The sequence below is a fragment of the Onychomys torridus genome, chromosome X (assembly GCF_903995425.1).
Source record: "Onychomys torridus chromosome X, mOncTor1.1, whole genome shotgun sequence".
NCBI lineage: Eukaryota > Metazoa > Chordata > Mammalia > Rodentia > Cricetidae > Onychomys > Onychomys torridus.
In genome coordinates this window covers 789,733-801,228 of record NC_050466.1, presented here as the reverse complement: position 1 = coordinate 801,228, position 11,496 = coordinate 789,733, and the positions used below count along the sequence as shown (strand labels likewise).

Below are 11,496 nucleotides of genomic sequence, written 5' to 3'. Positions count from 1 at the left end.
ATCAAAATATTGAACAATCCAATTTAAAAATGGGCTAAAGAGCTAAACAGAGAATTCTCAAAAGAAGAATCTCAAATAGCCAAAAGACATTTAAGGAAATGTCAACATCCTTAGTCATCAGAAATGCAAATCAAAATGACTCTGAGATACCACCTTACACCTGTCAGAATGGCTATGATCAAAAACACTAATGACAGACTGTGTTGGAGAGGATGTGGAGCAAAGGGAACATTCCTCCACTGTTGGTAGGAGTGCAAACTTGTAAACCATTGTGGAAATCAGTATGGCGATTTCTAAGAAAATTGGAAATCAATTTACCTCAAGACCCAACTATACCACTCTTGAGCATATACCCAAGGAATGCTCAATCATACCACAAAGATACATGCTCAACTATGTTCATAGCAGCATTATTCATAATAGCCAGAACCTGGAAACAAGCTAGATGCCTGTCAACTGAAGAATGGATAAAGAAAATGTGGTACATATACACAATGGAGTACTACTCAGCAGAGAAAAACAATAACAGCATGAAATTTGCAGGCAAACAGATGGAAGTAGAAAATATCATCCTGAGTGAGGTAACCCAAAGCCAGGACAAACATGGTATGTACTCAGTCATAAGTGGATACTAGATATAAAAGCAAAGAACAATCAGACTGCAACCCACAGAACCAGGGAGGCTATATAGCTTAGGGGACCCTAGGATGACTGTGGCTTATAAGAAGTTTTGGTTTTACTCAATCAGTGGGCAAGCTTCAGTGAAACATTTCACTATTAGGATAAGAATTTCTACTGTATCAGCTGATAATAGAATTAAAATAAAATAATAATTAATTAATTTTAAAAAAAGACAAGACATAGCTGGGCAGTGGTGGCCCATGCCTTTAATCCCAGCACTCAGGAGGCAGAGCCAGGGGGATGCCTGTGAGTTTGAGGCCAGCCTGGTCTACAGAGCAAAATCCAGGACAGGCACCAGAACTACACAGAGAAACCCTGTCTCAAAACAAAACAAAACAAAACAAAACAAAACAAAACAAAAAACCAAAAAACCAAAAAAAAACAAAAAACAAAAAACAAAAAAACAAGACATGACTGTAGAATGAGGGTTATTGGGAAAGAAGGCAGCAAACAATGTGAGAAGGAATGAATATGATTAAAATCTATTATACACACATATGTCACAATAAAAGCCATATTTTGTATAACTAATACATTCTAATAAAAATCTGGAAGAAAAAAAAATACAGATGTCATTAAATGTTGAAACGACAGAATTAAGAATATAACCCCCCTAGCCGGGCAGTGATGGCACACACCTTTAATCTCAGCACTCGGGAGGCAGAGCCAGGCAGATCTCTGTGAGTTCGAGGCCAGCCTGGGCTACAGAGTGAGTTCCAGGAAAGGCGCAAAGCTACACAGAGAAACCCTGTCTCGAAAAACCAAACAAAAACAAAAATAAAAACAAACAAACAAACAAAAAAGAATGTAACCCCCCCACCCCACCCCCAAATCAGAATCCTTGGCTACAATGAGCCTGCACACTAACAATGGATTGGTTCTCTCAGATTTTCTGTTTTTGCTGTTTTGAGGTTTTTTTTTTCATTTGGTTTTTGTTTTGCCATTCATCCATACTGTGTCCCAGCCTACAGCTTTTTTTTGGGGGGGGGGTGTATCTACATTTGAACTAGACTAATTAGATTCAAATTGTTCACCTTAACTGTGAGGAAACACTTGAGGAAAAGCCTCTAATTATATCAGCTTTTTTCCATTTGGCATGCAGAACATTTCTTAAATTTTAGAATATAAGAAACCTAAAAATAAGTCCAATAAAAACTTCTAAGATCATCAAACCTTCATGAAATTCCAGTTCCTTTTGTATTAAATATTTCAAATATGTTCTTATATTTATTCCCTGCTATACTGAGATATAATGTCTTTTTCCTTTTTCCATATACAATTATATGCATATACAATTACTGAGACCTACAAGAGCATGCACACCATGTCCATGGGCACTGGGAAGTGTTTACATGAATGAGAATGGAAAATCTAGGTATTTGATGCCAACACAAAAGCTTGTCAGGTCTATGAAAATTTAGAAAAGTGGGGCTGTCTAAAGATACACTGCACCAACACGTTGCACCCGACAGTGTCATTTTAACAGCAAGGAAAGCACCTTGGCCTCCTTTTCAACAAGTGACTAATCTTTGCAGTTCAAAGAAGCAAAGTGCTCAAGTAAGTTTTTAGGACTTGAGCTTCCCCTTCCCTCTCCCCTCAAATCCCTTCAGGGTCAAGACTGTAAGTTTTGCTTTTATAACTGAGGAAGCCAGGAGTGGGCGGGCGTGGTGGGTAGAGTAGGGCAGAATAAGGAAGACAACCACTGCCAAACCGGCACAGTTAAGGGAGAATCTCTGCTCTCTCCCCGCCCCCACCCCCAGCTACCTGGTCTCTGGCCCCAAGAGAACACAGCAGCCTGGGTTCCATACTGAGGTCTGGAGCCTTTCAGAAGCTGTGGAGCTTTTTGCAAAGCACTGCCCCCTCCACCACCACGCCCCCGGGAAGGGATGCTGCGCTAAAGAGGCCAGGAGCGCGGATGAATGCGCGCGGATGAACAGCTACTTGCGCCTCCGGGAGCCGGCCTTTGCACGAGGAGTTCTCGCCAATGAGCTAGCCCCAGCACGCAGCGCAAGCGCTGGGAGGCGCTCAGGCAGCGCCGGGCCTCATCCCCTAAGGCTCTTCCGCCAAGTTCCTGCGGAAAGGCTCGCGAAGGGGTCCGTAGTGCAGCGCTGCGGCCAAGGCGCGGTTCAAGGTGGAGGGGCTGTGCCCCTGCAGCCTCGCCAGTGCAGGATTACAGCTGCGGATCCTGCAGAAAGAGGCAGCGCCTGCACCCGCACTTCTCAACCTCCGCCCTCCTGCTCTGCAGGGCATGGAGAGCTTCACCGCACCCGGTTTAGGCAGCAGGTGTGATGGCTGTGATTCTCTTTACTGCTCCGCGGTGCCTGGACCACAGGACGTTTTCCTGAAGGTAAAGTCCACGGACAAGTGGACTCACTCTCTTGCTTATCCACTTTTAGCCTCCAGTGATTTCGCACATTTAACATTTTAATGTTCAGTGTTATGTCTTGTGAAGTGGTTTAACCTGCAATCTCAGTTCTTTGATGCGTTTTTTAAAAACCCATTTGTCACGTTTGCCCAGAGTTGCCTTCTAGGAAGGCAGCGTTTGCTTGTGTGCTTGCGCGCGCGTGCGTGGATTTTCAACTTCTTTACTTGAGGGAGCTGAAACCAGAAGTGGCCATTTTTACAGTATGGTACAGTCAGTATAAGTCTGTGGTTTGGAAATGCATGATAAACAAACAGCTGAGAAACCTGGGAGGGAGGAGTTTAAAGGAGTTGCAGAAATTGTGGGAAGGCTATGGATTTAGAATCAAATAATTTTGTTTATTTAAAGGTTTTATTACTGTTTAGTTTTTAAAACATTTAAGCAATTTTGAGAAAATAAAGGATAAGTGTTTCAATTTCTGCAGAAATAATCTGTAAAAGTTTTACATAGAAAATATGTACACATACTAAGATCATGGTCATGCTATGTTAGAAACAGGGAAGTTGGACTTTCAACAATGTCAAAATTCAATGGATAACAAAACTTAAAAAATATGTCAAGTTAATTGGCTTTAGTTACTAAGGACTAGTGATTTCAATCTATAGTTGTAGGCATATTTTCAGATCACACATTGTAACTCACAATGAAAATGTACGTGCATATGTATATATACATACATGGATGTATATATGTGTTACAGAGTGACTAAAAAAAGACTAAAGAGCAGTATTGAAGACAGGCAGAGAGCTTTGTTAATAAAGGATAAGAGAAAAATGTCTTTAGGTGCCAAGTAAGAAGTTTTAGGAACAAATCGCATGATAGTGTGTTCTGGGCACAAAATTGTCAGATTCCAGTGGCAGGCCAGTTTGAATACCAATGTCTGTCAATGGCAGAAGAAACTGCACTTGATCTGGAGACTTGGATGGAGGTCCTTTGCTGTGGAGGTTTTCTGGCTGGGGCCCATGGCTAGTGACCAATTGATAGGTCTGTGTTAGTGCCATGGCCTTGCACTGGCATGCTCCTTCTTTTATAGTCAATGCGAATGGACTGTATTATTTGTTGGTCTTGTGTGTTTGATAAGCTCTGGAGGCTGATGTTGCTGATATGGTTTTGCTATGTCTGTCTGTCCATGTGTTCCTGACTTGATTTGATGGGTTCACAGGTAGTTATAACTTATTTGTACAAATAAGTTATTTATCAGACTGTACCTTATGATTTGTGCTGGGCAGATGAATATCATTTAATTGCATAAAGGAGATGAGTCATTCTACTTTGACATTTGACCTCAAAGTTGAGCAAACTATTGTTTTATAAAATAAAATTCCCCAGGGCAAGGCACAGCCTGAAAGTTACCTTAAAATATAATCTGGAATGACTTAGCTCAGGAAACCACCTGATCTCCTCAAGTAAGGGTATTTTCAATAGATTTAAATAAATGTTCTAACATATATATAGTTAACACCTCTCATTTGTGGATTTTAACCAATATTTATGAAACAGAATCTGTTTTACTCTAATCCCATCATATTTGCACATTAATTGACTTAATGTATAGGATTACTGAATTATAGAAAATGCATAAGTTCTGCTTAAATACATATGGCCAAATAGTTTTTGAAAGTAGAGGTACCAGCATACATTGTCAAAGTTTCAGTTCCTCTCATACCCTCTTTCATGCTTGAGGATGGTAGTCATTTTGGTTTTTCCTTATAGATGCTTACTGCTAACTCACTATGATTTTAATTTGTAGCAGAAGTTTTTAGCAGAATTTTATTTACAAGTCCATTGCATATCATATTTTGTGAAGTATCTGTTGGAATTATTGTGCTAATGTTTAATTCCATTCTTCTCAATTTTTTTTGTTTACTTTGTGTGCTTGCTCAATGCTTTTCTTAATCATTAATGATATTGTGTCCTATATAATGTTTCAGATATAAACTTTATTTTGTGGAAATTATTTTTGTTTATGGCTTGGGTTAGAGGCCACATTTATGTTTTCTCTATGGCTCGATGACCAATTACCTATATTCTTATCCCCTGTCCCCTCCTCGGCATGGTACTGCTAGTTTTGCTGTGGGTTGATGCCTTAGATGTGTCTTGTTTGTGAATTCTGTTTTTTCCCTTTGTTGTTTGTTTTGTCTATTTCTATGTTTTTATCTGAATAAAAAATAACTGTCTTTATTCCTGTGGGGAAAAAACCTATTTGTATACACAAATTACAGTAGAAGTCCTTCAAATTTCTTATTCTGGGATGGCTTTAGCTGATCTTGAGTTTTTGATAAACATGTATATTTTAGAATTAGTTTCCCAATTTCTGCTGACAAACAATCTCTTGAGGTTTTTATTGTGTGTATATAATTCTGGTGAGAATTTTTCTTTAAATTTTGTGATATCATTTTTCTCATCATCAGTTGTCAGGTAATTAAAGTGTGAGTGACAGACAGCCCTATATTGTTGTTTTACTGAATTGTGGGGGTTGGGAAAATTTAATGGCATAGAGTACTACACAATAAAGAACAGTTAATATAATATCAAACACATAATGAGTTTGAGGTATTTTTGGCAGAGTTCACCTGTGTAGCACCATACAACTTCATAGCAGGATTATACTTTGCATCACATAGTGGGATCACTGGTAACTGGAACACCTAACTCAGTTTGTTATGGATTGTAGTGCTTTCACAATACATACAAAGATTTCTACTCTTACAGAAACATTATTGTTTAATTATTTTAAAAGTTAAACATTTAATACCTTTATAATTATTTTTTTCAGAGTACCTCTTTGGATTATTTAGAGTTAGAATGTTTGATTTTATAAATTACCTTTTGAGTTGCTAAAGGTACCTAAAGTACCTAAGTTTCATAAAATGTACAATGAATATTTGCTTGGAATCGTGACAGAATTTCTAATGACTTCTGAAATGGCTCCAAACATACTCTTAATATTTTCTATCATTACATATTTATGCTACATTTTATATAAAGCATCATTCTAGACATTGACAATTATAAAATATTGATAAACTCTGAAAACCTTTGAAGATGCTCTATATCTTGAAATACCAACTATTCAGTCAAGAATTAATTCTTTGTGCAGAAATGAATAATGCCACCCATCCCATTAGTTTAAAGGTTTACAATTATCTTTAGTAAATGACAAAATTATATGTATAATACAGAACTATTTAAAATGTATTTCTTTATGATTTATCATTAGCAATTGTTATATTGGTGTGCCTATTTCATATACCTTCATACCCAGGACTCCATAAAATTTGGGGGGGCTGAGCAGGGGCCATAAACAGATAAGGTTTGAAAATGCTGTTCCAACTCACAGTTAACCATGCTGTGCCTCAGATTAATGGCGGTTTTCTTCAATTTCTTTTAAAATCGATATAGTAATTTCTGAGCAAGCATCTTGTGAGTTTTTATTGTTTGGTTATAGGTGCTTGATACTTTCTCATGTTACAAGAAATGGCATTTCAAATTTTCCTTTTAATAATTTCTGGTATTAGTATAGAGAAATATAATTTGGTTTTATAATATTGACTTTAAAACTAGTGAGTATGTTAAATTAATATATTAATTGTAATATTTGATATGGGCATTCTTTAATTTTTTTGAAAATACTTTATTCATTTCTTTTTTAAGTTGGGGAATCTTGTTCCAAATACCTGAAAAAAAGTTATGGCTTAGTCAGTCTTCTATTGCTGCAAAGAGATACCAGACCATGGCAAATCTTTTAAAGGAAAGCATTTAATTATGATTTGCTTAAGGTTTTAGAGGTCCATTATCAGAATGGCGGGAAGCATTAGTAGCACACAGACAGACATGATGCTGGAGGAGCTGAGAGTTCTATATCTAGATCCCCAGGCAGCAGGAACAGAGAGTCACTGGGCCTGGCCTAGGCCTTTGAAAGCTCAAAGCCCACATCCATTGACACACTTCCTCCAGCAAGGCCACACCTCCTATTCCCTGTTTAGTAGTGCCACTCCCTAACAACCATGCACCAAGCATGTGCGCCCCACCCCACACCATCCCACATATATGGAATAGCTTTCTCTGCTATTTTAAAATCTGTACTAAATGATTCCAGGACTTTCCTAATTTGATTTCTCACTATTTTAATATTTTACTTGGCACTGCATTTTTTCATATGCTATATATTTTTTCATGTATTAGGTATTTTCTGTTTCATTCTGTTTTTGATCATTATGTTCTATTCAATTTGTGACCTATTCAGTTGTCCACATCATACTGTTCAAGTATGAGTCTCATTCCCTATTTCAATCTATTTTGCACTTACTTACTCTCCATTTCATTGCATTTCTACTTTCTATTTCAGACCCACTTGCCATTCCCCCTTATTTAACACACCAAATACCAGTCTAGTCTATTTTTATATTCCAATCCAGTTGCTCATCCATTCTGTTAAGTGTCCCATTTGCTTCTGCTAAAATTATAAATGTGCACAGGCTTATACCAAGAATGCCTTCCTCTGAGAAGTGATCCACAATAAAGACATGTTTGACTGGGCAATCTTTAATGAGCACACTAATGTGTGTGTCTCACATTGATGTGAAGAAATAGAAAGAGCATAAATACTGGTCAGTACAAGAATGTTTGAAAACATATGTTTCCTTCCCCAAAGGAGGGTGTTTTAGTTGCAAAATGGTTTTGTGGGCACTTTGCTGTTTTGAGATAGGGTCTCAGCCTTCAAATTGAAATCCTGCTCTCACCCTTCCCCAGGACTACAATCACAGGTGTGAGATACCACACCTGTCTCCTTGTCAGTATGTATTCATAGACATGAAAAATGTATTTTCTGGACCCTCCTCCAAACAAGTTATAAAATAGTACTTCTGCTTGAATCATTCTATTTCCCTAAAACTAGGAAATATGGATGGATGGCCATTTTATGAAGATAAAATTTAACTTTCCCAGTATTTGACCTGTAGGCATGAGAAAATTTAGTTGCAGCTTTTTTTGTTGTTTTTTTTTTGTTGTTGTTTTGTTTTTTGTTTTGTTTTTTTCAAGGCAGGGTTTCTTTGTATAATCCTGGCTGTCCTGGAACTAGCTCTGTAGACCAGGCTGGCCTCGAACTCAGGGTCTGCCTCCAAAGTGCTAGGATTAAAGGCTTTTGCCTGGTTGTTGATTTTGGTAGATTTGCTATTCTGTTTGAGGATACTCAAAACAACAGCCCTTTTTAAATAATTAAAAATGTGTGTAAGTATTAAATTTAAAAGGTCTGTGCTGACAGTAAAGTAGAAAAAAAAAAACTAGAAGATGAGCCTCAGTCAATTTATTCATCAGCTGTTTCAGGGCAAGACAGGAAAATTGTAAAGCCAGTCTGGTGTTTGGGACCTGACATTCCTTGCTGAACATTTCAAATCCAAGACAATGTGGACCTCATCATACCCTTTGAAATCCTTAGGCCCTCAACTGGGTCACCTGGTGACTTAAAGGAGAGCAGTAGGGTCATGCATGGCCTAGGAGATAGAGCTTATTGGTCAGTGTGTAGTAAATAGTTAAAGTGATCCCAAGACCAACTCACAAGTGATGAGCACACTCGTTTGAGGTGTTGCATATAATTCATGTAAATGTTCCTGTAGCATGAATTTTAAATGGTCTTATTAGTAAAAACAAACTCAGAAGCCAGGTATTGGGGTCAATGCTGGAAGATCAGAGAAGCAGAACAAGTCACAGCCACCTCACCTCACCAATCCCTCAGTTGATCCTGTTTCCTCAGACTGGAAGCCTCTGAGTCCTCATTCAGAATGGATCTCAGCTGAACTGGTGGTCAAAAGCCTAAAAGCTTAACCAGCCAAAAGCTTCTAGTTTCTGGTCTTCAAGCCTTATATACCTTTCTGCATTCTGCCATAACTCCCTGGGATTAAAGGCTCACTTCCTGGGATTAAAGGCATGTGTCACCATGCCTGGCTGTTCCAGTGTGTCTTTGATCTCACAGAGATCCAGGTGGATCTCTGCCTCTGGAATGCTAGGATTAAAGGCCTGTGCTACCACTGTCTAACCTCTATTTTTAATATTGTGGCTGTTCTGTTCCCTGACCCCAAATAAGTTTATTAGAGTGCACAATATTTTGGGGAACACAATACCACCACATGTTTCCACCCCAAACATTCTCAGGCCAGGGTGAGGGGCTTGTGAAATCTAGACTTTTGACTCCTGAAAGCATGATTGGGGGAGGTGGGGCTAAGAGCACACCAGAAACCACTAGAAGCTGCGCTGGCCTCCAGTGCCATAGTGGGGCCAGGTGGAGGGCAGTTCAGCCAAAGTTGAATTTGTATTACTTACAGCTGGCCAGTCAGAGGCTAGAATTGAGCTAGCTCCACCCACTCACCTCCTCCTTCAGCTCTATGTCTACCCAGCTTCCTAGCCAGCTGATCAGAAGCCTTCTTTCTGACTGAGTGAGGCAGGAGGCAGGCAGCCATTTCTCGTGGTCAAGAAGCTGGTACGCCAAACGATTTGGCCACCTAGTCACCCTCAGAGAAGGAGCAGAGGCACCACCTGGGCAACGTGTCAGGGTATCCACGGACACCTAGAAAACACCTGTGAGTACCACAGTAAAGAGCCCCGTTGCCTCAGTTCTCAGGGCCAGCCGTGGTGTCTCGGTGACAGACAACACTCTCCTCAGCCTCGCAGCCGAAATGTCGTCATTTGGTGCCAACTGTCCGACTGGTAAAGATCCTCGTGTGCCTGAGAATCAGCGCGGCAACCTCCAGGGTGGCTGTGAGCCTGACAGCCCAGGGACAGAACTTGGAGCTGTTAGGCCCAAGACAAGGAGCCAGGGAGATGTGGGCCCACCCTCAGAAGGCGCCACCAGGTCCGGCAGGAACCAGAGGGAAAGTAGTTGGGCTGAGCAGCCCAGCGGAGATCTAGCTACAAGATGTTCAGGTGAGCCTCAGCTTCTGGAAGCTACAGAGTCGCCTTCTCTATCTCAGCCACCATATTTTCTGAGATTTCACCATTTTGAACCTCATATACAGAGCCAGGAATTCCCAGGCCCTGCCCTTAGGAGCACCGCCACCATGTCACATCATGTGGCTACTCCGGCTCCTAAGGCCCACAGCCAAGCTTTTCTGCCAGTCTCTGGTCGTCAACAGACTGTATATGAGTTCAGCTTTGATAGCAGTAGCCACTTTATTCCTGCTGGCCAGGGTTTCCATCAACAGGCCCCTGTGCAGGTTCCTGATCTCTGTGCATTTTTCACCCTTAATCCTATAGGCGACATTGGAGGCAGGGTTCTCCGCTCACATGCCACTGCATCTGGTCATCGTAGCAGTGCCTCGGAGGTTAGCCCTGAAGTTTGCCCTCCACCGGATTCTGTTGTTGACAGCACTACTCTGGGGAACCTTCCTGATCCTATGAGCACCCCTGCAACACCACGCAGAGGCCGCAGTGTGTCCCGGTCCAGCCGCAGCCAGACCGCAACACCACGCAGAGGCCGCAGTGTGTCCAGGCCCAGCCGCAGCCAGACACAAGGAAACCCTTCCACCTCTGGGACTGAATTTCTGAAGAGAGCCCTAACATCAACCTCGAGCTCTCCTCCAAGGCGCCCAGTCCGTATGCGGGCCTCTTCCCCTTCCCCTCCTGGTAGGCTGTATCCTATCTATAGTCAGGATAATGAATGTTCCTCCTCCTCATCTTCTGACTCATCCAGTGATGTAAGTGGCCCCTCTTCTCCATACAAGTAGGTCAGTTGACCAAAACTCCTGTTCCTGTCCATTTAGTACCATGAGCTCTACCTCTGCGCCTAGCTGCAGTACCGTTTGGTGTGCCTTGATTCCTAACCTGGATAACCTGGATTCTTCCACTTTTGGAGAGTTACAGGAAAAAGCAAAGGATCCCCTTCACTCTCCATGTGAGGAAGTAGGGTATGCCCCTCACTCCCCTACTCCATCGGTGCTGTGACTCTTTGTGAATGTCCTCCCAGACTCACAAAAGGAATCAGCATCTGTCCTCGGTTTTTCTGTGTGTGAGGTTTCTAGGATTTCTCCCTATTCACCATTATCCGGAGCAGTTTTGAAGTCCCCTGGCCCCAGCTATCCAGCACTTAAGACTTTTGATTCCATTCCATGCTTCCTTAGCCTGGTTTTTGTTGTTGGGTTTTTTTTTTTTCTTCTCAGAGTTTTGCTTTCCACGTTGCTTTATGTAATTAAACATTTTAATAAAAGTATTAAGTTTTATCTTAAAAATTTAGTCTCTTTATTGTGGTGCAGTTACTTTTAGGATTTCATACCTGGAAGATTAAGGAGTGTCATTATCATGCTAGCTGACTCTTCGGAAGGAATGAGGGATAAAATACTGACCTAGAACTGTCTGAGATGGAGCTCTGCCCAAAACGTTGCTACCTAAGGCCACTCGTATAG

The 11,496-nt window shown here is 40.8% G+C and overlaps 1 protein-coding gene across 2 annotated transcripts; it reads left to right on the top strand.

The window, feature by feature from the left end:
* The first annotated feature begins 2,734 nt into the window (after nt 1-2,734).
* Nucleotides 2,735-11,227, top strand: LOC118573808 (EZH inhibitory protein). Of its 2 annotated transcripts, XM_036174210.1 has the most exons (4): nt 2,735-3,028; nt 9,480-9,678; nt 9,762-10,021; nt 10,352-11,227. In XM_036174210.1, the coding sequence occupies exons 3-4, from the start codon at nt 9,775-9,777 to the stop codon at nt 10,819-10,821; spliced, it is 717 nt and encodes a 238-aa protein (XP_036030103.1). In that variant the 5' UTR covers nt 2,735-3,028; nt 9,480-9,678; nt 9,762-9,774; the 3' UTR covers nt 10,822-11,227. The 2 variants fall into 2 exon arrangements, with proteins under 2 accessions (XP_036030103.1, XP_036030102.1); XM_036174209.1 differs by lacking the exon at nt 9,480-9,678 and having other exon boundaries at nt 9,713-10,021.
* The last annotated feature ends 269 nt before the right edge of the window (nt 11,228-11,496 follow it).

Coding starts and splice junctions, on each gene's coding strand:
- LOC118573808 (XM_036174209.1), top strand. CDS start 9,775: ATGTCGTCATTTGGTGCCAACTGTCCGACTGGTAAAGATCCTCGTGTG. Junction 10,022..10,351: donor TCTAGCTACAAGATGTTCAG/GTGAGCCTCAGC, acceptor TTAATCCTATAG/GCGACATTGGAGGCAGGGTT.